This window comes from Leptosomus discolor, chromosome 6, assembly GCF_034619465.1.
Source record: "Leptosomus discolor isolate bLepDis1 chromosome 6, bLepDis1.hap2, whole genome shotgun sequence".
NCBI classification, from domain to species: Eukaryota; Metazoa; Chordata; class Aves; order Leptosomiformes; family Leptosomidae; genus Leptosomus; species Leptosomus discolor.
In genome coordinates this window covers 4,292,999-4,317,120 of record NC_141396.1, presented here as the reverse complement: position 1 = coordinate 4,317,120, position 24,122 = coordinate 4,292,999, and the positions used below count along the sequence as shown (strand labels likewise).

Below are 24,122 nucleotides of genomic sequence, written 5' to 3'. Positions count from 1 at the left end.
GACACCGGTGGCTTTTGGGAGGCGCTTCTGGCCATCCTGACTTCACCCAGTGAGCATCTGTAATCTTCCACCCACCAAAACACCTTTACTCACAACCACAATAACCCATTTCTGACCACTGGAGGTGCTGGTTCTTCTCCCCCCAATGCTCCCCGAAGCTGCAGCAATCCCGTATGCTGGGCAACCCCTCAGGGAGAGGAAGAAAGTGAGAGGTTGCTAAACCAAACACCTGAAAAATCACGTAAAATACAAATAAGAAGCCCTTGGCCACTTGGAACGAGCTGCAGGGCTGCCAGCCGACCTCCAGAGCAAAGCCCTTCTTGCACGGTGGTGACCAAGCTCAAGCTAGGTCTCCTTTCCGAAGGGCTCTCCCGATGCTCCGCACCGTGCAGGGACCAAGGCTAAAAGCTAACACACACACACCCACACCGCCCATCCATCCTTTTCTGCAGGTTTTTCCTCCCCTTGAGCCTGTGTCCCCATGGGGGACAGGGGCTGGCAGCCCCAACAGCGAGCAGGCTGGAGAAATCCCTCAGCCACCTCTCTCGGTACAACTCTTCCCCTCGTAAAATCACCCAGCTGTGAGCTTTTCCCTGAAACACGTCCCTGCAAACACGGTGGATCTGCTAGAATAAATATTAGCAGGACCGCCAGCCCCGCGGTGGTCACGGCTTTGGCGCAAACACTTCTTTTTTTGGTTGGGTTTTTTTTTTTTTGGTTTTGTTTTTTCCCCACCCTGCCAGGTGACCGCCGCAATTTTCCTGGGGAAGGTGTAACGCTACGAGCTGTCAGCACCGCCGGCCCTACCTACCAAGCTGTCATCACCTCCCGTTAGCACACTGGGCTACAGTTGCTTCATAAAGCTGAAAAGAAGCCGGCGCCAGAAGGAAAGGGGGAAGCGGGCGGCGAGCGGGGCTGCTCCGTGCGGGGACGATGTGTCCCTGCCAGCCCTCCCCAGCCAGCCCCAAAGTCACCTCCGCTGGGGGCTTCTCTGCCCAGCTCGGGTTTAAATCACTCTCGGAGGCGAACGCCTCCTGTAAACCACCTTCAACCCGGGTCGTTATCTGCCGTTTTGGTCGCCGGCATCACGGCAAAGTCCTACCTTGCGTCGTGCGAAGCGCTCGTCCGCGCTTCCACGGAGAACGGCCGGTGCTTGAGGCTGGAAAATGGATTTCCTTTGGCTTTAAAGCTCTGCAGAGCCGCATTACAGCAGCTGCTGTTTATTCGGGCCAGGCACACACCGCGGTTCAATACTCTCCACTGCTTTAAAGGCACCCACAACCTCCTCCAACTCCCTCCCCAAGGCTGGTGTCCCCACAACCTCCTCCAACTCCCTCCCCAAGGCTGGTGTCCCCACAACCTCCTCCAACTCCCTCCCCAAGGCTGGTGTCCCCAAGGCCGGTGTCCCGGTGAGCGGGAAGGTGTGGAAGGGAGATGGGGAGGGACCTGCACCAGGCACCGCTCCGTCCCCAGAGTGAATTCCCTAGAATTAACCAACCGCTCCTCTGGATAACCACGAGGAGCATCTCAGGAGCTTTGCCAACAGGCCCAGGCTGCAGCACTGCGGACGTGCACGTTACCGGCTCGGGAGACACCCCAGACAGGTCTCACCGGCACCTCGCTGGCTGCCGTTTGGCCTCCCCAAAAAGCAGGAGACGCGGCCGTCTCGCCCCGAGCAGCTGCACCATGGGGCTCAGCAGCACCGGCTTCCAAAATCAACATTGCCATCGGGGCGGGGAGCGGGGAGGCCTTACACCAAGCCTGTCCTCCCGCAGAAAGAGCCTCGGAGCGATGGATGAAGTGTCAGGAAAGAAACGGCTGGAATACCTGAGGCAGGAGAACACAGGAGGCAGTTGTGGGGTGTACGAAAGGCAAACGGAGCTCATGCGCCCGGTGCGGAGCCGGCGCTGGGTTACAGGCGGTGTCGCCGTGTCAGGGAGCTCCAACTCATCTGCTCTTTTAATTTTTTTTGGGGGGGGGGGGAAATTTTATCTACGGAGGCATTGAGTAATTTGCAGGCATCCCTGCACCCTTCGTCAGGGCGACGCGCTGCGGAGCGTGCCTGCAGCGGCGTCCCCTGCACGGAGGGGACGGCTCCCTGCGCTGCTCCCGGCAGGTACCTTGTCTTCAGGGTGTGCCCTCCCGGCTCTTCCCCTCTCATCCGCTAACGAAGAACAACATTTACACAGCCCCAGTCCTAATTAACCAATAACAGGCACCAGTGCTTAGACAGTGCCTGGGAAGTCCACAGCTTTAGCAGATAATTTTGCTTTTTATTCCGTTTGGTGTGAAAAACAGCTTTCACGAGCGGGCTCAGAAATAGCTATTATCCTACCAAGTTGCTTCGCACCACGGTTTTAAACAAACAAACAAACAGAAAAGCAAGAAGAAGGCTTCAAGTCATTAAGATTAACCCTGCCTTTGGAGCCTGTGGAGTGAATTTGGCTTTACTCTCAGTTTTGCTCCTGTTTTTGGAGCTCTCCAGCCGCCCCAATGACAGTGAGGACGTTCAGTGAGTTTCCACAAATGCCAAAGAAAAAGCTGCTGTACGACCCACCGACGGGAATCCCTCTGGTGCTACAGAGCGCCAGGGAGATGCTGGAGAGACGAATTCCAGAAAACACAGAGAAAATACAGCAGGCACGGCCACACACAGCACCAGACAGCAGTGGTGCTCTCCGGGGCCTGACCACCCCACCCATGTGCAGCATCCCACAGCGTCCTGCACGTGGGGACACAGTCCCGGCGCAGCCTCCCAGCCCATCCCCATCCATAAGGATTAACTGGAGGAAATCCTCACTACCTGGCCAAGAGCACGTATTTTCCCCCCCAGACGCTGAACCCTTCGCTATGAGCTGGAGGAATCCGTTTGCTCAGACAGGTCATCAGGCAACCTCGCCAGCGATTACTGGGTGTTTATTTATTCCTGTCCAGGTTGCCCAGCATCCCTCCCGTGCCCAGCCTTTCGCAGCCTCCCCAGCTGCGCCTCTGCACCCCGCAGGGCTGCGGCAGAGCATCCCTGGAGCACCGCGGGGTGCTCAGGCCGACACGCTCGGCGCTGCTGGCACCGGGGTCGGGCTGCTCTCCCGACGACGCTGCTGCAACGCCACGGATTTCAGTGGAGTGGTTCTGGCGTGAACAACGGTGAGCCTGAACCCGGCTCGTCCCCAGAGCTGGCAAAACTTCAGGGTTTGGAGGGGCTCGTCTTTGGGGAAATTCAGAGATGTTGGTATTTTGACTTGTCCCGGGTCAGGATGAAGCATCGCTAATATGGAATTTAAAATTTTTTTTAAACCACATTTTTTTGTAATCTCAGCCCTACTCCATTTTCATATTATTTTCAGTACAGAAATAATATTTCTATTCTACTGTGGTCTCACTTCATGCCCTAAATTATAAAGTGAGACCTTACAGATATTAAAACCAAACTTCCAAAAATCTCTCCATCAATTCCTCCAGCAAAATGCTTTCCGAAACTCTCTGAATTCACCCAATCAGCCCATTTCAGTGGTAACCTGCTCCAGCTGCACACTTTCACCCGATTTCTCCAGGTATAATTCACGTAGCAGCACCAGCTGGCGCCCAGCATTACGTCCTACACCAATCTTGTCACCAGCAATGGGGACAGCGCCACCTCACCGACACCACCTCCCCGGCAGGGACGTGAAGCACCAGCACTTTGATTTAGAGATGCCCCAAAGTGCTCCAGACAAACAGGTGACCCCCCCGTCGGGATGCTATCGATGCAGCAGGACGCTGCGTCCTCCGCGCCAGGGAGGACGCAGCGATGAAGAACTGGGGGGGCTGCAGGCGTGGAGCACCTCGGAGCTTCAGCAGCGCGGGTAAAAAAAACACCGGCGAGCAAAGGGATAAAATCATATCATGGATGAGCATAAATCCAGGATTTATGGAAAGGCGGCATTGCGGTGTGTAAACCTGGGACATCAAATGGGAGGCAGGAGGTGCAAGGGTGCACCTAATCCCAAACAACCCCCCGTGCCAGCGTCTCGCCTCCTGCAACACAGGCAGAGCAAGCTTAGCCCCCATGTAAGGTGATAAAGGCAGCCTGCTTTCCCCCAGGCGCCAAATTAACGTTGGGTTGGATTAAAGACGCGAGGGGAGTTAAGTGATCTGGAGTCGTAGAATCACAGGATGGTTTGGGTTGGAAGGGACCTTAAAGACCATCCAGTTCCAACCCCCCTGCCATGGGCAGGGACACCTCCCACCAGACCAGGTTGCTCCCAGCCCCATCCAACCCTTGAGCACTGCCAGGGAGGGGGCAAGTCATGTACCTGTAACTGCTCCTGGGGCACCTGCACCCACCGTCACACCCAGCACCGTGGCCTCCTGCAAATTCGCTGAAGACCTGAAGTACACAGCCCTTTCCTGACACACTCTCCGCTTCAGGCTAACCCTGAGCAACCTTCTGTTGAAAAGAAAACCGAGCTGCTCTCCTGGTTCATGTAGCGCTGCTTTCTGAACTGCTTTGGGAGAGTTTTGCAAGGCAAGAGGCTCCCAAGTAACTTCTGGCCATCACTCCTAAAATTCTGCGCTGAAAAAGATGTTTTCTACCAAAACACCAGCCGCCTGGGAGGCCAACGGCCACGTCGCCTCGGGCCCGAAGGAGCCGTTCCCACCGCTGCGCTGGGCTTAGCTGCACACCCAAACCCCGCTGCACCCCGCTCCATCCTTCGAGTGCCTCCAACATCCTCTGGCAGATGGGATCGATTAAGCACCTTTTGAGGGGAGAAAACCCGCACCTACCATCCGCAAATCCTCCCGCCGCTGCATCCACCGGAACCATGCGAGGGAGCAGCAAACCTGGAAATCTCCTGGAGTGTTGGGGGGTTGGGTGGGTTTTTTTAAAACAAGTGAACAACCACTTTTGGCTGCTATTTTTGAGTAGGCCGATTCATTCGAGGATGAATCTCTTGTCCTTTATAAAAGCCATTCTTTGGGTCCACGTAGCGTATAAACCCGGGGACCAGAGGGTTAAACAGCACGTGGTGGATCAGATGGGCATCTTTGGGATACAATCGGATTTTGTCTGTGCTTGGGACAGACACTGCCAAGCTTTGTTTGTGGTTCCAGCCCTGTCCTCCCATGTGAGCCTGAACGAGGGCACAACACCTGACCCTGCATCCCTGGACCCCACAGTGGGATGGAGCTGGGAGCAGGGGACGGAGCTGGGAGCAGGGGACGGAGCTGGGAGCAGGGGACGGAGCTGGGAGCAGGGGATGGAGCTGGGAGCAGGGAAAGGAGCTGGGAGCAGGGGATGGAGCTGGGAGCAGGGAAAGGAGCTGGGAGCAGGGAAAGGAGCTGGGAGCAGGGGATGGAGCTGGGAGTAGGGAAAGGAGCTGGGAGCAGGGAAAGGAGCTGGGAGCAGGGCAAGGAGCTGGGAGCAGGGGATGGTGCTGGGAGCAGGGGACGGAGCTGGGAGCAGGGAAAGGAGCTGGGAGTAGGGAAAGGAGCTGGGAGCAGGGGACGGAGCTGGGAGCAGGGGATGGAGCTGGGAGTAGGGAAAGGAGCTGGGAGCAGGGAAAGGAGCTGGGAGCAGGGCAAGGAGCTGGGAGCAGGGGATGGAGCTGGGAGCAGGGGATGGAGCTGGGAGCAGGGGATGGAGCCGGGAGTAGCAGGTGGCAGGGCACGGTCCCTGGGTACCACAGGGCCCTTTGTCCCTCAGACCCCCCTCGCCCGGGCAAGGGATGCAGGGATGCTGCTGGAGGAGCCCGTCACACGCACAAGCCCCAGCCCATGCTGGAAAAGTGATTTCATGGCAGAGACACCCACATCCCTGGGCACGGCCCGTTTCTGCTTCCACGGCTGAATTTATTTTCAGCCCATTGTGTTTGGTGAGTCACAAATTTATAACTGGGGCAGATGGGACCGGTTCGCCTGTAAAATCAAAACAATGGATGTCATTGCATTACACATTATTGCTATTAAAAGCTCTGTCGGGCAACTAAAATAGAGCCTGCCACAATAAATCACCTCCTACAAGCATCCTCCGACTACCAAAGTACCTTGCCTGAAATGGTCACTCCAGAGCGGCACCAACACATCAGCCTTTTATAGGGAGATGGATTATTTTTTTTTTTTCATGCTATTTCTGGCAGCGATATGCCCTGGTACCTAAGAGCAAAGTTTTACCGCCGTGGGGAGCATCCAAATTACATCCCGCGTGAGGAGGCACGGCCTCAGGAGCTTACGGGCAAGGGTTGGTGAAAAAAATGCATTGCCTTCATTTTGGGGAAACTGAGGCAGGGAAACTACATTTGCAGAGGGGGCAGGAACGGAGCTGAGGCATACAAGGTCTAGTCCAATGCTGTTACTTCAAAAACAATCCATTCCTCTTAACATATTGCCCTCTATACATTAAAAGCACATGCACTTGGACCTGACAAAGCTCTTAGGCCAGGCCAATCTACGATGCCCAACAGAAGCTTTTCTTTTTAGCGCGGCACAGGGAAAAACTGACGCGAAACATCTCTGAAAGCAACGGAAATCTTGCAGGGGTGAAGTCCCTCGCAGTGTATGAGCATCCTCCCTGGTGTGGCAGGCAGGAGGAGGTCAGCAACGTGGACTTGCCCCAGTGGGCAACCTCAACAAGCACCACTTGCTCTACCCCGCCACGGTGGACACCAGCCGAGATGAGGTTTGCCGTACTTGAACGAACATGGAGAATTGTTTGTCAAAGGAACAGGGAGGGGAAAAAAACCCCTTAGCAGTTCAGGCCAGGAGTAAACATCATTATGAACCTGATTTCCAATATTGACTCGGATTTTTTTCGACTGCTTGCGTTTTTAAATTAAAAAAACCCACCAGGGCAATGACTAACGATGGCAGCATGTGTAATAGTCTGACCAAAGCTGAAACCAGCCGCCCTCCGAGGTCCTCTGCGCCCTCCAAACCGAGTCACTTTCTTTTGATCCTGAACCGAAGGCTTTTTTCCCACCAAGCCACAAACTGACCTTTGCAGGCTCTCATTCCTGTTTATTTAAAAAACACTGGGGCTTGGAAGCTGGAATCTGCCTCAGAAGTTACATCAATAGCAAACTATTTCCTGGGACACGTCTGGAATTTAAAACCTCCAGCCTTTCGCCTGTCACTACCTTTTGGCAGTATTTGCCACCAGCTCGAGTGGATGCCGACGCCGACTGAGATCAGTGCCGCCCCTCCTGCCCTCGCCAGCAAGCTTGAAAGCTGCCAAAATTTAAACAGACAATCTTCTTACGTGAAAACGTAGGGAATTTTTACCCCTCGAGCAGAGAGCTGGGTGGTCAGAGAGAAGTCACTTCTCCCATCCTGCAGTTTGAAACTTCTCCCCACTCAGCGCCAAGACCAGCCCGAAGCATTTCCAGGCTGGTGGGCTGTTTACTTCAGCTTTGGGAGCGTACGAGCTCCTTCGTGCGTGGATCCTCGTGGAAACTGCCATTATTCCTTAGTTTGGAAGGGAAAACGAGGCAGGGGACAGCCTAGCATCAGGAAAGCCCCACGACGCGCCCCACTCCTCTGGATCTCCAGCCCAGGCTGAAGCTGGTTTTAATCCTGAAAAACGCACGAACCACGCATCCACACTTCAGGAGGATGCTCTTGGGATTCCTGGTGCAGACGACTCCACCCTTCGCAGGCACGTGCTCCTCAGAGGACAGTGAAGTCACCCCATGAATGGCACTGTCTGTCTACGGCAGCCAGTGAGCAACGTGAATAGCCCCGTTGTACCCAGCTCCAACGTCTCGGCACCCTCCCTGTAACAGGCATCTGTCAGGCTCAAAGTCTTCTCTATAACTCTTCCTTATCAAGCACACCCCGTGCTTCACCCTTCCCACCTTCTGGTGTCCACTGCTGCCAGCACCCTCTCACCCAGCCTTCACAGCCCACCCGCGGGGCGGATAGCTGTTTATGGTGAACTCATAACCACGGGAAGCTCTGCGCAACCCCGGGGAGATGCAAGGGTATATTGTATTTTAATTACCTTATTTCTGTTCTACAGCACCTACTCTCTGTCCCATATACCATATGCCATACTGTAGAATAAGGAGAAGTAGTTTGCCAGTTGTCTGGGACTCCTCAGCGTTCGTGGGTACAAACCTTGCAGGGAAGTAAATGGATGTTAGAGAAAACTCAGGAGCAGAAGACAGCAGCAGCACAGTATTTCTTCTGAGAGACGTAGCTCTTCAAACTGCAGACGCTTTTGCAGGCTCACGGAGAAGCCAAAACCTTGTGGAGCCATCAGAAATGGGGCACGGGTGCCGCCCCCCAGCCTTCGTTCATTACCAGCGCACAGATCCTAGCAGGGCACTTACACCTGGCAGGAACTATTGTCTCTCATCACATCCGACAATTACTGCCGTGGTGCTACGGCTTACACGCCACGAAGAGGTTTGTGCCGTTCTTTCCACGACAAGTTGCATTTCCAAACGCTACCAGACCATCCTCCATTTCCAGCCAGGGCTACCCCCGCCTGGGGTTAGTGCTGCAGGCAACACGGCTGGGGTAGAACAACAACAAAGAATTTTTTATATATATATAATTTTTCTAATGTATAAAAATGACTCAATTTTAATATGTATATAAATTTTTTAATATATAAAAATGACTCGCTTTTAATATATATATATATATAATTTTTTTAATATATATATATTTTTTTTTAATATATAAAAATGACTCACTTCTAAAAAAAAAATCTGTAAAAAGTATAGCTGTGTTTGGAAATGTGTTCACACCAATTAAAATCTCTCAGTAACAACCCTATCAAAATTTTACAAAGCAGGAAACAGAATGGGCAAGAGATAGCGAGGGCTCGTTTTGCCATTGCCGGGGATGATTTCAAATCCTCACTCGGGGCGGCCGCCGCCGGTGTGACAGACACGTCATGTCTCTCCCTTGCGGCTCCCCAGAGCCTGCGTGAAGGGAAGCAACGCGCTCAGCCAGCACACACACGTCACCATCAGGGTTGGCCCATGGCTCAGCTTCCCACGGATGACTCAGACCGGCCACCAAACCCAGCGTTCATACCGCCGCGAGGCGTTCCGGCGCACCCCACCCCAAATCCTGCAGGAAACGCTCACACGGAGATGTCAGAGAGCGGTGGACGCGGAGGTGGGAGACGGCAAGCCCCCAGGTCACCCCACAGCAAAGGTGCCCTTTGGAGAAGAACTGCACCAGACCACGGGAGAGGAAATCCAAGCAGGTGTCTCTCCACCACACGGCATCTCTAGTGGATTCTGGATTTTTTTAGAAAATCCATTTTTTTTTCGCACCTAATACACCCAGACAGCTTCTCCTAGTGCCTTGCAAAGGGTGAGACCACCCATTCCTGCCAAAATCAGCCCAGCCAGCAGGGCAGCTGGGGTCCAAGCCACCTCCTGTCACCCTTGCAACATTGCTCATCTCCCGTATTCTTTAGCCGCACCCACACTAGAAAAAAGAAAACCAGCTCTTTAAGAAACCTCCCAATTCACGGAAAAATCTGATCCCGACCACTTCGGATCACATCCTGCTGTTATGGACACGGAACCTGGAGCCGCAAGACGGAGAGCACTGCGTCTAGGAATGAGACCACATCGCGACGAGACGAATTAACGCGCTGTCTGAACCACCGCTGGGATTTCGGAGGTTGGATGTTGCCCTTCTTAGGCTCGTGCTTCGTGTGGAAAGGGGGACAAAAGGTGAAGCTGGAAAGCAAGCCCCAGCCCTGCCCCGACGTGAGAGGATGGTTGATGTCCTCGTTTTAAGTGGCACAAGAGTGGCTGGAGATGCCAGGCAGCTCCTTCAGTATCCAAACCCTCCTTGCCTGGGGTGAAGAATAGAAACCGCCTCCTTCACATCTCACCTGCCTCTGGACCCTGGAGATAATTAAATGACACATCATCGTCACCCACTCGCTTGAGTAAGACCCATCGAGTTTATAGCCAGTTCGAAGGCAAAGCGGGCACAAAGTGGAGCGCTGGCGTGCGTTTACGAAGCGCAGAGGGATTTCTGTGGTGCTGTGGCTTTTAAGAATTGTCGCCATTTCAACGACAAACGTGTTCATGGTTTGGTTTCTCCCCGAAGTTGAAGCATCTCTGCTTTGGTGCCACATGAGTAAAGAAGAAGGGGAGCGACAGGGGCTCACCTCCCCTCTCTGAGCTATGGGAATTGCAGGGAGAAGGGACAAAACCAGCATTTTGAGGAATTAAAGGCAATGTTTTCCCAAGTATTTTCCCTCCCAGCAGAACTTTAACATTTACGTCTCTTTCTTAATTAGCCCAGTTATGTGGCCATGTAATTGCTTCCAGGAGCGGCTCCCTCCCCTCCTGCTTGGCCTAAATATCCCTCCTGGTATGAAGAAAACATTTCTTTCAGGTCAAATTATTTTTATTTTGATTCTGGTACTGGATTTCAGGCCTATAAACACATGTGGTTACCAGCACAAGCAAAAAATTAACTGATCCGCTGCCAGAGCCGGATTCTGATCCGATACCCGGCACCCCGAGCTCGGTCCCCAGCTTTGCCATTAGCACCGAGGGACTCACGGCATGCCCCGTGCCTCAGTTTCCCCACCAGGAAGGTGAATGCTTTGAGGTCTACTGGAAAGCCCAGTTTGGCCACTATGGCTTTCCTTTGCTTTGAATCACGCACACCATTGCTACACAAGCCGTTTCTACCCCGTACAAAGCCAGACTAGAGGACACGTGCAGCCACGCGGACACCTTGCCGTTATTTCAGCTCCCCATCTCAAATCACCTAACTTTCCAGTCTCATTCCTAGAGAGGCATTAAAATCAGCCTGGGGGAATACCCAAACCTGCAGGGTTTTCTCGAGCACGCTTATCCCCCATCTGCTACTGCCCACGAGGAATGAGGTGGTTTTCACGGCGTTCCCAGCCCCGGGAGGGTTCTGACCGTGCCCCACGCCCCAAACGCCCGCCCCACCAAAGGCAAGAATGCTCACCGTAACTTGCCTAATCCTGCTCGTCCCTCTGTGCCAGTCCTCCCACACGGAGAGCAGCCTGCCAGCGCTGCTCTTCATAACTGAAGAGCTACGAAAACCCTGGCCTTTGCACAGCTCCCGGCTCTGCTTTCTCCTCACTCTGCTACAGCCCTGCTGCCCCAACCCCAGAGCCGCATCCCTGCCTCGGGGATCCACCTGCCCGCACTGGGTTTCCTCCCTGGAAACTGGGGATGCTCCACAGGACACGCCTTGGGCTGGATCCCGGCTGCGGAGTTCCTTGGTGATGCTGTTGCGGGTTGGTTGCGCTGGCAACCGCATTCGGCAGCGGGCCCGGCCACCCAGCCTGGCCCGAGGGGCGAGGAGGGGACGGGAGAGTGGGTGCCCATCGCTCGCGCTGCCGCCGGCACTGGGGGGGATGCTGCACCCAGGCCATCCCTTCTCGTGCCTCGCAGCATGGGGCTTCGGGACCCTTTCTTTACGGTTCTTGCAGAGGACGAACCACCCCCTCAACTACTTTTGTCTAAACTCATGCTTGAGGATAGTTGAGTAACGCAGGGTGCTCAGGCACCGCTTTCTCGCTTCGAGGTTTTTTTTTTCTGATGTGGAGGACAGCAGCCAGAGAAAACACAACTGTTCCTCAAGCTGAAGGTTTTCCAGGAACATGGACTGAGCTGCTTTTGGATGTACAAGCGATGAGACTTTTGTCATCCTTGGGTCACCTGCCTATGCCAAAGCCATGGCTATCCAAATCATAAATGCGTGCCTGGGCTCAGCACCCACCGGAGAGAAAGGGAAACTCCCACTCACCCCCGCGGACCTCCCTGGCCAAGCTCCGTGTTTCCCACCCGACAAACTTTCCCCCTTGGTCCGACGCGATGGAGAAGCTGGCTTTACCCCACAGCATCCTCGGAGGGCGAGGAAGGTCAGTGCTGTGCCGGGAGTGCCGGTGCCGCTGCCAGGCTTCAGTGCCCCGTGGGCAGGGCCAGCAGCTCGTAGCTGCCCCAAGGATCCCACCCGGCAAAGTATTTTGGTCAGACCTGCCATCTGACACAGCTGGGTTTTGCAAAGCTTACTGGATAGGCTTAGCCTAACTGCTGAAGCGCTCAGCTGGGCCCGCTGGGATAGCTGGTGATCTGCAGCTGTAAGCCAGCAATTTCAGGCACGTCTACCGCAAGGGAAATCCACGTGTGTGCGTCACGTCTCTGGGTGAAGGTGTCCGTCCGTGTCCTCCCAGAGCCTCACCAGAGCCTCGAGGGAGCAGCTGAAGGACAGAAATGCTGGAAAACACTTATCGAGCCCAGCCATGAGCTCTGCTTCAAGCCTCAAGGTCCCGCTGTCTCCTCATCGTGTCCCCCTGTCCCTCACAGGGCTGCAATGCAAGGCTGGGGAGGGACCGAGGAGGGAGTCGAGGACTGCACCGTGTGCGGCTCCTCGCCCACCACCACAGCTCTGTGTCACCCATCGGTCCTTTTCCTCCCAAAAAGTAGAAACCAGAGCCCGGACTCTCCTCTTTCCCTATCCACCACGTGAGCAGCACAAAAAGCAGCTGCAGGCATCCTTCCCGGGACCGGTGACCTCCCGCAGAGACCAGGAGTGCTGCGTGGAGAGAAGGGACTGCACCTCTCTCCTACCACATGGCCCACACCCCTTCTCCCAAAATTCAGTCACCAGACACATCTGCCCTGGTGACACGCTGCAGCTTTCAGCATCCTGGCTATTTCATAACTGCAAGGGATTTTAGAGATAACGTTGCTTCGTGCTGTCCCTGCTTCTCAGCCCGTTCCCATTTACTGCTTCTCTTCCACGTTTCCACTGACAGCTGAAGATTTTGAAGCTCACTTCAGATTAACCCGGCAAGCAGGATTTAAGAATGGCTTGCAAACGGTCAGGGCTTTGGGGAAGAGATGGCACCCCAAGGCCACAGAGGGTCTAGCCCTCGAAGGGACAGAAAGCAAGACCCCATTCTGAGTGCATAGTCTGTGGGAGATTGTGGCCCAGCTCCCGGGGAACTGGAGCAGTTTCCAGGCAGGATCCAAGGCTGCTGGGCTCCCTGAGGATGCTCAAGGAGGGCAACCTGCTGGTCCTCGCTGTGCCTTCATCCTCCAGAAGCTGGGTCTTAGGCAGGTTTGTGTTGGCCCTTCTTTGCCCACATATTAGCCCCTAATACACAAGTCCAACACAGAAGTCCGACAGCCAAATGCTGAGATTTTTTAGAGCCTTTAGCTGCATCCTCAACCCATGCTGGGGCCACCTCCATCCTCCACAGGGTCCCCGCCGTGGGGACGTGGGCTGGCGAGCCATCCAACGCAGGAGCCAATGTGAGGACTCGGCCGTCGGGGTTGCTCTTGCCTAGACTCTGTGTTTCCCTGGGGCCAAGGCCAACCCAAAGCGGTGGGTTAAGAGGTGCAGGGTGCGATCCCAGCCTACGGTTGAGCTCCTTGGAGAAGGGACCAAACCAAAGCCTCAACAGGGACCTGGAAGGGCTCAAGATGAGCTACAGCCAATGCTAAACCCCCGACGGGCACGAAGGGAGCAAGGAAAGGAGCATCCGTGGGCTTGAAAGGCTGCCTCGGCGCAAGCCTTTTATTCCCCAAAGTCTGCAGAGCGGAGTGCTGGCAGCAAAACCAGCTGGATGTGATGCCCCATCTGCTCAGTGCTGCGCCGGGGCGGCATCCCTGCCAGCGGGGTCGGTTTGGGGGGGGGTCTGCCCTACCTGCCACACCACCTCTGTGTCCTTCGTTTGCAAAAGCCGGCAATTAAAGTGTAGAAAATCACGAGGAGCCTTCGGGGAAAAAGGGGGAAAAAAAGGCTTCATTGGCATTTGCAAAGATAAACTCATTAATTCTTTTTATAAAAGATCAAAGCCTCAGAGCCTGCCATGGCTGTTACCTTGGGAAAACCGCTCCCCACTCCTCCGTGCCCACCTTTGGTGCCCCTGAGAGCTGGCCCAACGCGAAGCGACGAGCAAGGAAGAGCAGGTAACTTCTGCTCTGCCCACCCAGCGCTTCCAAAACGCCCATCTTACCACGATGCAAGCAGCGCTCAGAGCCAGTAACCATCGCCCAGGCTCTCAGAATAGCCAGGCGAATAAAAATAGTCCCGTCCCTTTGATCTCTTCGCTTTGCTCAGCTGTGAGCACTCCAGCGGATGCAGCTGGGGCCCATGTGCATCGTACCGAGGCTTGGCAACTCATTCAACGTTTTATTCTCATCCCAAAAGGTCTCTATGACCACCTCCGCCTCCTCCTGAGGTGCTGGGCAGCTTGTCTGGAGGGATACGGTGGGCATGTTCAGCCTTGCAAGCCCAAACCGCTGGTCACGGCAAGCATACGCCCCAGTGGGCAACTGAAGCAAGGTGCTCGCTGGCACGCGCACCGCCAGCTCTGCGTGAGTGGGTACAGCGCGTGGGACTCGGTGACCCGCGCGCCCACGCAACCGCACGCGCTGCTATCCCATTTCCACGCCAAATTGTCCAGACGCAACAAAACCCCGTGACACGCAGACATCACCCTTTGCACGGCTCCTCATCCACCTTCGCACGCGTGCCTGCGCGCGGACGCAAACCCCCACGCGGAGTAGAAACGCCCGTTACGCTCCGAATTTCCAAACACAGCCCCAGAAAGCGCCATCGGAGGAGGAAATGTGGATAAGGAGGATTGCCCCGGCCGCTGCTGGGCACGCAGAAAGAGGAGCAGCCCATCTCCCAGCCCCGGTGCCTGCACTTGGGGCCGCACCATAGGACGGTTTGGGTTGGAAAGGACCTTTCAAGGCCATCCAGTCCAACCCCCCTGCAGTGAGCAGGGCCATCTTCAGCTACATCAGGTTGCTCAGAGCCCCATCCAACCTGACCTTGAATGTTTCCAGGGATGGGGCATCTACCACCTCTCTGGGCAGACTGTGCCAGTGTTTCACCACCCTCATTGTAAAAAAACTTCTTCCTTCCCCCTCTTTCCCCCGGCTGCTCGGCACCGTGGGCTTTCTGCACATTTCCACAGCCCGTCCATGACCTCCTCCCATGCCAGTGGGTCATTAACAGAGCCCTGAGGAAAGCTGGGGTCGTCAGCGCGTGGTGGCAAAAGCAGTTTGGATTGGTGCTGGTTTTAAATTGAGGAGCCGCCTGGGAACAAGCGGTGAAGCCACTTTCTGAGCGAGCTGGGGGGACGTGGCCATCCCTTCGCATTACTCCTCATGGAGCTGATGCTGATTTGGGGACAGTCGGCTTCATCCCCTCCCCGTGGTGGCAGCTCCTGCGGCTCCAGGCAGTGAAGGGGCCGCCTTGCTCTCCTCATGGATGGTTTTGAGGCAATTTGGGTCTTATGCAGATTTTGGTTTGCCGGGAAACTCCCTCACGGGCTTTCGGGACATCCTGCACCGCACATACAGGTGAGGCAACGAGTGGCTGCTTGTACAGAGAGATTTAGGAGGGGGCAATTGTGCTATTCCAACCTGGGGCTAGTAAAATATAACACATGTAAGTCGGTTTTATTGCCCACCCAGCTTACCAGCTAATAAAATAAGCTTAGCATATTAAATGTTGTTGGCATGGTTTATCAAAAGACGGGAGCAACCCTCATGTTTTTCCCCCGCTATCACCTAAATACGCGATTCCTTTGCCCTTTTTATCCTCTAAGCTCCTCTGGAAGAGTAGAAGCCAACTCCTCCTCCAACACCACTCCACTCCTTCGCACACCCGCTGCGCTGCCAAGCACGAAACGCCACGAACTACCGCGTTCTTGCAAGAGTGGAAAATGCACATACGGCGTGGGACGTCACCTCGCTGAGGAACAGCAAGGGGAGAAGCCCTGTGGCTGTTTCTCCATCCCACCCGATGAATTGCTGCCCTGCGAACGACGAGGGGACGCCTCGCGCCCGGCGGGCTTTGCCGACCGCGGCTGTACAAAGCAAAGCAGGGCAGATGCTCCCAACATCTGGGATGAAGCGCAGACAACCGCTTCGAACCGAAAGCACGGGGGACATTTTCTGGCCGGCAGGAGGTGACGGCCCAGCCTGGGAGGTGGCCAGGGCAAACCTGTTCCCACAGGAGGAGCCCTGGGGTTTTCAGACCCCCTGTTATCTCCATCTTGCACAGTGCTGGTGGTGTCGTTGACTTTATGACTATAAATTATTGAGACGTGGGAAATCTCGAATCGTAAAAGAAATGTAGAAAAAGAAGTTTTAGGAGTGCGAAATGGAAACGCAGCTTGCACTGCCCTTCGATGCGGCCGCTCGCTTTGGCTCTCACTAAAGTCCAGTCACTTGGTCTTGCAGGGAGAGGACCTGGGAGCAAAATCCTCCCCGATCCACACTTCAGATCTGTTATCTGGCTTTGCAGGGCAGATTGAAGAGGGAGGTTGGGCTCTGTGTTTGCAACTGAAAATGAAACATGATAACATCTCCAGAGTGGAAAATTACAGAGGCTGAGAGCAAGCAAAGCCCGCAGCGGTATGAATTCGGCTCCTCGTGGAGCCAGGGCTAAATGCCTCAGGGTGCTGCTTTCACCTCGCCACGGCAGGCCCGGGGCTCCTCTCTCCTGAACTCAAAAATGTGGAGTTCAACGTATTTCTGCTTGAAACACGTGCCAGGAGGAAACACCACCACAGCGGACTCAGCACGCAAAAATCAGCGCAGAACAGAAACGCGCAAACTTATTAAAAAAGTCCATTTGGAGGGGAAGGGGTTTTCTGCTCGGACAGAAGGATGAGCTTCCCCCAGCGCCCGCGTTACTCTGCGCACCGCAGCCCCACCTCGGCAGGATGCTGAAGGGCTTTTAGCAAAGCAAAGAACGGCGTCACCTCCCTGCTGAGCCCTGGCTGCAGGACCCTCGCAGGGCTGGCACCGCCGCCGCCTCTTACCTGGGTCATCTTGGCGAGATCCAGCGAGGGCCGTTGCTCCTGAACCTCCTCCGGTCTCCGCCGCTTGACCCCAACCTTTTTGTCGTTCAGGACACAGGGCTGCGAGCGGCTTCGGGAGAGCCCGCCGGCCCGGCGCCCCAGCTCCGGCGTGGAGGCGGGTGTGCTGCTTGCCGAGGGCGGGCAGTACTCGGAGGAGAAGCGGTCGTGCGAGCAGGAGAGGGACCTCTGCATGTCTACCCGGTCTCCTCCGTGCCCGCCGGTCGCCGATTTCCTCGGCTGGCATCCCAGCCGGCTGCCGAGCGCGGGATGCTCGCAGGACAGCGGGTTGGAGCGTGACGGCAGGCTGAAGCTGGAGCTCCTCTGCATGGTGGCAAAGCCGTTGGAGTAGCGTTGCACGCTCCCCCCGCTGTAACACCGCCGCTTCTCAACCGGGGTCCAAACCTTCGAGCCTAAGGGTCGCCAGGAGGTCCCGCAGCTTGACATTTCGTCCGAAAACGAGAGCGAGCGGCACTGGCGCTTGCTGGGGGGCGCTGAGGGGTTGCCGTGGGGGTCACTGAGGCTGAGGTCTTTGATCAGGTTGGTGACAGAGCAGGTGCTGGCTGTCTCCCTCGGCCAGCGTGAGCCCTCCTCGCCCTTGTCCGACAAGCAGTCCCAGATGCTGGCGCCCGGCTGCTCGAGCTGAAGTGGACATTTCCTACTGAGATCTCTCCATCTGTCATTTTCTGGTTCAGAAAGGAGAAAAAAAAACCAAAAAACAACACACATGCACAGGCATTAGCGTTAATTAATTCTGCGATTCGCGTTCTACGTCGATAAACAAAAAGAGTAGCATATGGGACGTTTTCCAGTACAAATTAATTAACTCTTGGAATATGGTTTTCCAAACTGCCAGCAGAGCGGTTGCTGCGGTGCAGACAGAGAGAGAGACAAAGTGATAATCACAGCAGGAGCAAAACTGCTAGAAGATGATAAAAACATGCCTTTGAATATCCAGATTGCACTAGCTCAGGGAAATTCAGCAATATAAAATGGTATGGCCATTGCCTTATCTCTGTGCTAAACCATGTCTCAGATACGTGCGGTTCGTCCTGGGCTCCACAATCACAATTGCCTGAGAGGTTCACAAAAACTGAAAGTGAAGACCACAAAGCTGTAGCGCTGCTGGGGCGAGATGGACCTCGGGGGACAAAACACCAGAAGAGGGATGAGATGAGAGCAGTTGGGATGGTCCTAATAGAAGGGGAGCGTGCCCCAGGCACCGAGCTGCTTGTCGTAGCACAGAAATCCCAACAAGGTCATCAGAGCCTACGGGAAACCAAAAACCATCCCGACCCCATCGGGCTGTCCTGCTCTCAGACACTGCTAAAACATTATTGCTCCAATGAACCAACGTATCCCCACCGAGGCTCTGAGCATCACTCCCAAACCCACCCAGAGATACTGTGTCTCACAAAATTTGGTGCACATAACGAGTACTCAGACGGCTGACGCTGTAAGAGATGCACGATGAACCTCCAGCAGTTAAGATGCTGTTCCTAGGTCCCTGTTGTGAGGCTCATCGTCCATCTCCCCTCTGTCCCTCAAATCCGGGTGCTCTGCCCCAGGTGCCCCCCTGGCCGGTTACCAGCATGGAGCGGGAAGGTGCTACAGAAACTGGGTACCCACACCCTCCTACTCTTCTGCAGAACCTGGGCTTAGCATCTCTTCGGGGCTGCCTCGAAAATCCCAGTTATACTTGCACAGCCAATTCTCTGCCTTTCTGTTAACAAACATAACGCTGAAGGGTTTATTTAAAAGAACAAATCACTTCATAAGTTCACTTTTTTTTTAAAAAAATACACTTTTTAAAAAGTGTATTTGAAATTTTAAACATTTTTTCCCCCTCTCTTTCATTCAGCTTGTTTACACAGGAATTTATTCCTCTGGCAAATTTGGCTTGCATCAGCAGTCTTCCAACCCAGCACAGCAAAAGACGGTGGTGACCTCTTGCACGGTTTTGGGGTGGCCATCAAGGTATTGCTTTTATCAGATGGGTTTTGCAGTGCGCGGGCAAAGCTCCGAGAAACCTGCACCTCCAAAGTTCAGGGGCTAAACCACACGTGGCTACAGGCAGCTCCACGTAGGAAAACCTGGCTGCATTCAGAAATCCCACCGATGGTTGTGTCGAAAGAGAGGATTAAGGGTGAGGACCCCACTCGCACACACGGGCCCGCTGACAGCAAAAGAAGAAAGCCAAATATCACCGAGGTCTGGCTCCCCAGCGCAGGCGAACGGGGCGCTCTGCAGAGAGGCTGTTGACGCTCAACAGGAAAACCATGGTAGGACAACCCCAGCGCCTGCTGCAATGGAAAAAAGTCATCACCCAACAGACCTCCTCTGGTGACTGTTTTTGTCGGCGGCTGCTGCCGGCAGAGGCAAACCATGCTCCCTAACCGGCGCTGCAAAGTTTCATGTGATGGTATCTAAATCGCGCAATACTTTTTAGGGGGTTTTTGGGTTTTTCCACTCAGGTAACTGAAGGGTGAATGAAAAGCCGCGCTGAGCCCGCAGCTGTAGGTGCCAGCGCGAGAGGGAAGATGCAACGGTACAAAACGCTTCCAACCAAGGCTCGGTTTCAAGTCGGGAGGTCAGATTTGGGGCTCCTTACACCACTCCTGGCCAGCTTTCCCTGCGTTTCTCCCTGCATCCAGCTGCTGCTGTAACAGCTCCAGCCACAACCTCCCTGGCTCTGCCCTCAATAACCGCATGGCATTTTAACTGTTGCTGTCCTCATTTTAATAAACACAATGAAAAGTGAGAAATTGGTGCTAAACAACCACATCTATGTTTAGATCTTTATTATTTTCCCTCTGTATTATGCTGCCAGCAGAGAGATTTCTTGGGTCAGGTCAGCAGACAAAAGAAACAGAAATAGAAGCTGATTTTTCATGGCAAGCTGCCACAATCCTCCAGCCGGAGACGTCACGCTGTACAAAAGGCCTTGGTGAGGAGGATACGGGACACCTTCCTCTTTCAGCCCTGCTTCGGCACAAACAGCTATAAATCTTCCAAACCTTGCAAAGAAAACGGTATTTGCACCGTTATCCCCAGCACCAGCCTGGGGTGATTTGCTTTTCCCCTTACACTGTGGGAGCTGGTTTTTTGGCAGGGTCCTCCAAACCCCTGAGCATCACTGACGGGTCCCAAACTACCAGATAACCCAGAAAATGGTTTTTCAGCGTAAACAGAAAACTGTTTGCCCTGAAACAAATTGAAAATGAGGCGGCCTAAGGGCTGAGGGCGTAATTAAAGGATTCAGGAAAGCCTTATTGAGGAAAAGTGGCTGGTTTTCTGTTCAATTTTTTAAGACTGATACTCACATCCTGAGCACGCTGATAACGATAATTGCAGTGGAGCCATTAATACTGCTGCAGTTAAGCGTGTATTAATTTTGTTAAGTTACAAACCTCAGCCTGGTTTACCCCGAGGCAGCAATTTGTTCCAGGATAAAACCCACCCTGAGAACCCCTCGGTTCTCAAGCGAGCTGCTTCGCTGGAAAACTCTCCTTTGCCTATTAGAAAACCAACAGGAGAACATTTACAACCAGAGCATGATGCAAGTGTGGCATGAGGGGCTCTTCCCCTGGTTAAACTGGCCCTTCTTTGGCTGTCAGGTGTCCTTGGATGAAATGGCATCTTTTGGATTTTAACTTAAAAATATAAAAGTAAACACTTCAAGTCACTTAATGAGCACGTCCAGCAAATTTCTTTTGAGAGGAGATCCACGGAGAACGGGATCCATCCCCACAGCATCACGGCCGTGTTTCCAGACGCTGAGCTCCAGGTTTTGCAGGAGCAGCGCACGGACAGGCCAGGCACCTCGCAGCTTCGGGATGGCCGCAGGCTTTTTGAACGACTGCCGTGCTCCTCTGGTGACACAGAGTAAATTTTAATGACCACGTTCATAACCACAGAGAAGGGTGTAAAACCAAAACGCTGACACAACTTTACAGCGACACAAATGTGCTGCTATAATATTTTTACAGTTCCTTTTTATACATAATGCATGATCCTTCTGCTCAAGTTTCCTCTACGTCCTTTTCCCGTGAAATAATTTACATTAATACATAATTTATTACAGCAACTTGTAAAGCAATTACAGGTTTCAATCAATTTTTCTTCTCCTTTTTGGCAGATAAATTCTGTTTGGATCCCAACCCAAACATTTCTCTTCACACAGGTGCACATCCAATTCCCTTTTTTCTAACGTTGTTCGAGTTGAATTTTGGTCTCCCAGTCTCCGTGCAAGGGGGAAAAAGGCAAGATGCATTTTCCACTGCCCCCTTTTTATGTTCGAGGGATGATTGTTTCTAAATGTGGAACAAATTTAATGGTTGTAATTAGCTGATGGCAGTGCCATAGAGCCTTCCCGTTGCGGAAATAAGATTAAAATACGATGCAGGGAGCTGTGCTTCGATAGGAAATGAAAACAACAGGCCCAAAACTTATCGCTGGAGAACAAACACACCAGGGCTCCTCGTGCCAACAGCCTGCACAGGGCAGGGAAATCCCCCACCTCGACGGCGAAACGTGCCCTGCTCTTCAATCTATAAGGTCTCCCCTACTCCAGCTACGCCTCGCCGGCTTTCCCTGCGTGGCTTTTTCTCTTTGAAGGTTGACGGTGCTTGAACATGCACCAAGACGCTGCTCTATGCTAACGATCTTTCCAAAAAAAAAAAGACCAAACCCAAAATCCCAGGAAATCCTGGTTCAGAAGCAGGAGGCGTGCGAGCCCTGCGGGTGCTTTCGGGATGCGATCGAAGGGCATTGCCTCCCGGGGGCTGGCCTTTCTTCTGCCTTCTTGGCTTTCCTTGGCAGCGTGAAAAACCACTTCCAGGTAAGGGGTGTGCAACGACAAGACCCAAGGCTGCAAGCCCCCGGCACGCTCGCCTCTCCGACCGGTGGCACTGCCAAACCGTGCCAGCGGAGGAGCGCGCCCAAGGCCAGAGGAGCTGACCCGTGTGCGCTTCGTCCATCACCCCGCTCTGCTGCGGCGCCCTACAAGGACAAATTCTGGGGGTGCTTTCCAAGGGAAAAAGCAAATGACGGTTCCTTTAAAAAGAGCACCTCGCAGAGGACGTATGCAGGATCTGTCCCTGACGGGCTCCAACCCATCCTCCCCCTCCCTTCTCCAAGCAGGGCTGTGCACGCAATGCCCGCCGCGCCAGGACTCTGATCCTGCCGCCAGGGCGGCCGCGCTCGCAAGCACCTTGTCACAGCCTCAATAAAGCCCTGCTTGCAGCTTGCCTCGAAGATAATTTCTTGCTTACACAGAAAACACGAGGCCACGGCTGTCGGCATGTGCCTGCTGAGTTTCTCTTAGAAGGCCGGACTAGTGCAGCTCCTGGTGCTAACGTAGACGCTGAGCGTTGCTTACCCACCTGCTAGGGAAAGTTTAGGCGATGCTGCCAATGCCTTGTTAAAAATATTGCAAATTTTCTTCTGCCGCCCACCCCGAGACAGAAAAATTTCAATAGAGGAAGTCAAAAGTAACTCCCCAACTTTCTAATATTCCACCTTCTTTCTCTAGCACAGTCACTGGTATCTTCACTGGGGACATGCGACGGAGACTGCAAGGGAACAAAAACCCTATCCAACAACAGGACTATTCTTACACTCCCAGGTGTTTCAAGGACCCCTCAAGGAGAAGCGAAAAAAGAAATTGTGGAGTTTATAGTTTTAGGCATTTCACCTACAATTTTCCTCCCAGCAAAGGGCTATATAAAGATAAAACCCAAATCTTTTTATCATCACACTGGCAAGAGCATTTCTTGTAAATCCAAAAAATCAAAAGATTATTTAGGTCACCTTGAGAAGTGGATCTAACTTTGCATCATCTGATATATCAAGTCTTTAATACTGTTTACACATATATTGAGTTATATTACAATCTATAAGCGATTTTCAGATTCTTGGGGTGTTCAGTACCTTACGAGGAAGCTACACCTAAGATGGGTGGGCTTCAGTTTGCTCTTTTTTACCCCACATTATGCCACGGGTAAGCAGGACTCCAGCCTTGTCATCTTGGACCAAGTGGGTTTCTTGGTCACGGTGCATTATGCATCCCTTGGGGCTTTAACTCAACTACTTCCTTCTCATTCCTGAGCCAATGCCTGTGGGAAGCTCCAGGGTTTGGATGATGCTCTCCCTGGAAGCCTGGCCTTCCCTCTGCCCCACTGTCCCATGGCCACTAGAATCAGCCACAAGCTGCCTTCCTGCCCAAAGCTGCCCTCACCCCCAAAGGCAACTGGGAAGACCCTGTGCTAAGACTCTCAGCCTCTTCTGGCTAAAAACCCGGAAAATTCAGTCAACTTCCCTCCATCCCCCCCCCCAACATCGTGCATGGGACTATGAGTCTTTGCCTCCCATTGGCTGCACTGCCAGTCCAAACTTCACCATGTTCATTTACCTCAGTGCTTTCCACCGACAGAGACTTGGCCCTTTGACCTGAAACATTCCCCCAGTTTTCCATTTGGTGCCCTTATAACCGTGGCTTTTCAAAAAAGTCAAGCAACTTCTGACACTGGATTCGTCTGTGATGTCTCACGCTTGGAGACATCAAGAAAAACGCTTGGGAAAGATGCCCAAGATTAAACCCAAGCCAACCGATGCCCTTGCATGCTGGAGAGACTCGCTCCTCTTGACTGGGCATGACGAAGACCATTACATGGCAAGCTGCGGTCAAGGAGGCGACATTTGGCTCCCTTGGAAAGAGGATAATTTGGCAACCAAGGAAGACCAGCACAGTGCTGAGAAGACGCAGAAGGCTTTGTGAAAGCTCTTAAAGACAAGCTGCTTTTCAATTAGGCATAGACTCTTCGTATCTGTTGGAGAGCCTGCCAGTGCCACAGCACAAGACAAAACCATCTGATTGGGTTTCTTTGTTCCTCACTCATGTTTGACAGTCAGGAGAAAGGGAATGGGCTGTCTCTACCCCTTCTTGACTTTGAAGCTTGTGACCTTCATCTGAAAAAATCCAAATGCTTTCCATTTTCCCCCGCCCCCCCGCAAGGCCTGGAGTTATCAGAGAGCTTGGGAAATATCTCCTGTCAATGCATGTGCTCGGCTCCCATTAACGCTAATGAGAGTTGTGTCCATGAAGAAAAGGGGCAGCCTCTTTGTCTGTAAAGTATTGGCTTTCATAGCAAGCAGCTTGGCTCAAACTTGACCTACAATTTTAATTGGGTTTTGAGACTTCGCCTAGTGACAGGCTCCCCCCCTACAAAACCCAAAGAGCACAATATAACAGCACATCCTCCAGCACTATCAGTTTTTCAGGATCATCGTCGAAGGC

General features: G+C 53.5%; 1 protein-coding gene across 1 annotated transcript in view; it reads right to left on the bottom strand.

Annotated features, from left to right (window-relative positions):
• The window catches only part of FAM53B (family with sequence similarity 53 member B), a 31,910-nt gene that overhangs the window by 4,067 nt on the left and 3,721 nt on the right, over window positions 1-24,122 (bottom strand). The window contains exon 3 of the mRNA XM_086467082.1: window positions 16,790-17,511. Coding sequence (XP_086323208.1) covers window positions 16,790-17,511 — 722 coding nt within the window. The remainder of the gene's footprint in view (window positions 1-16,789; window positions 17,512-24,122) is intronic.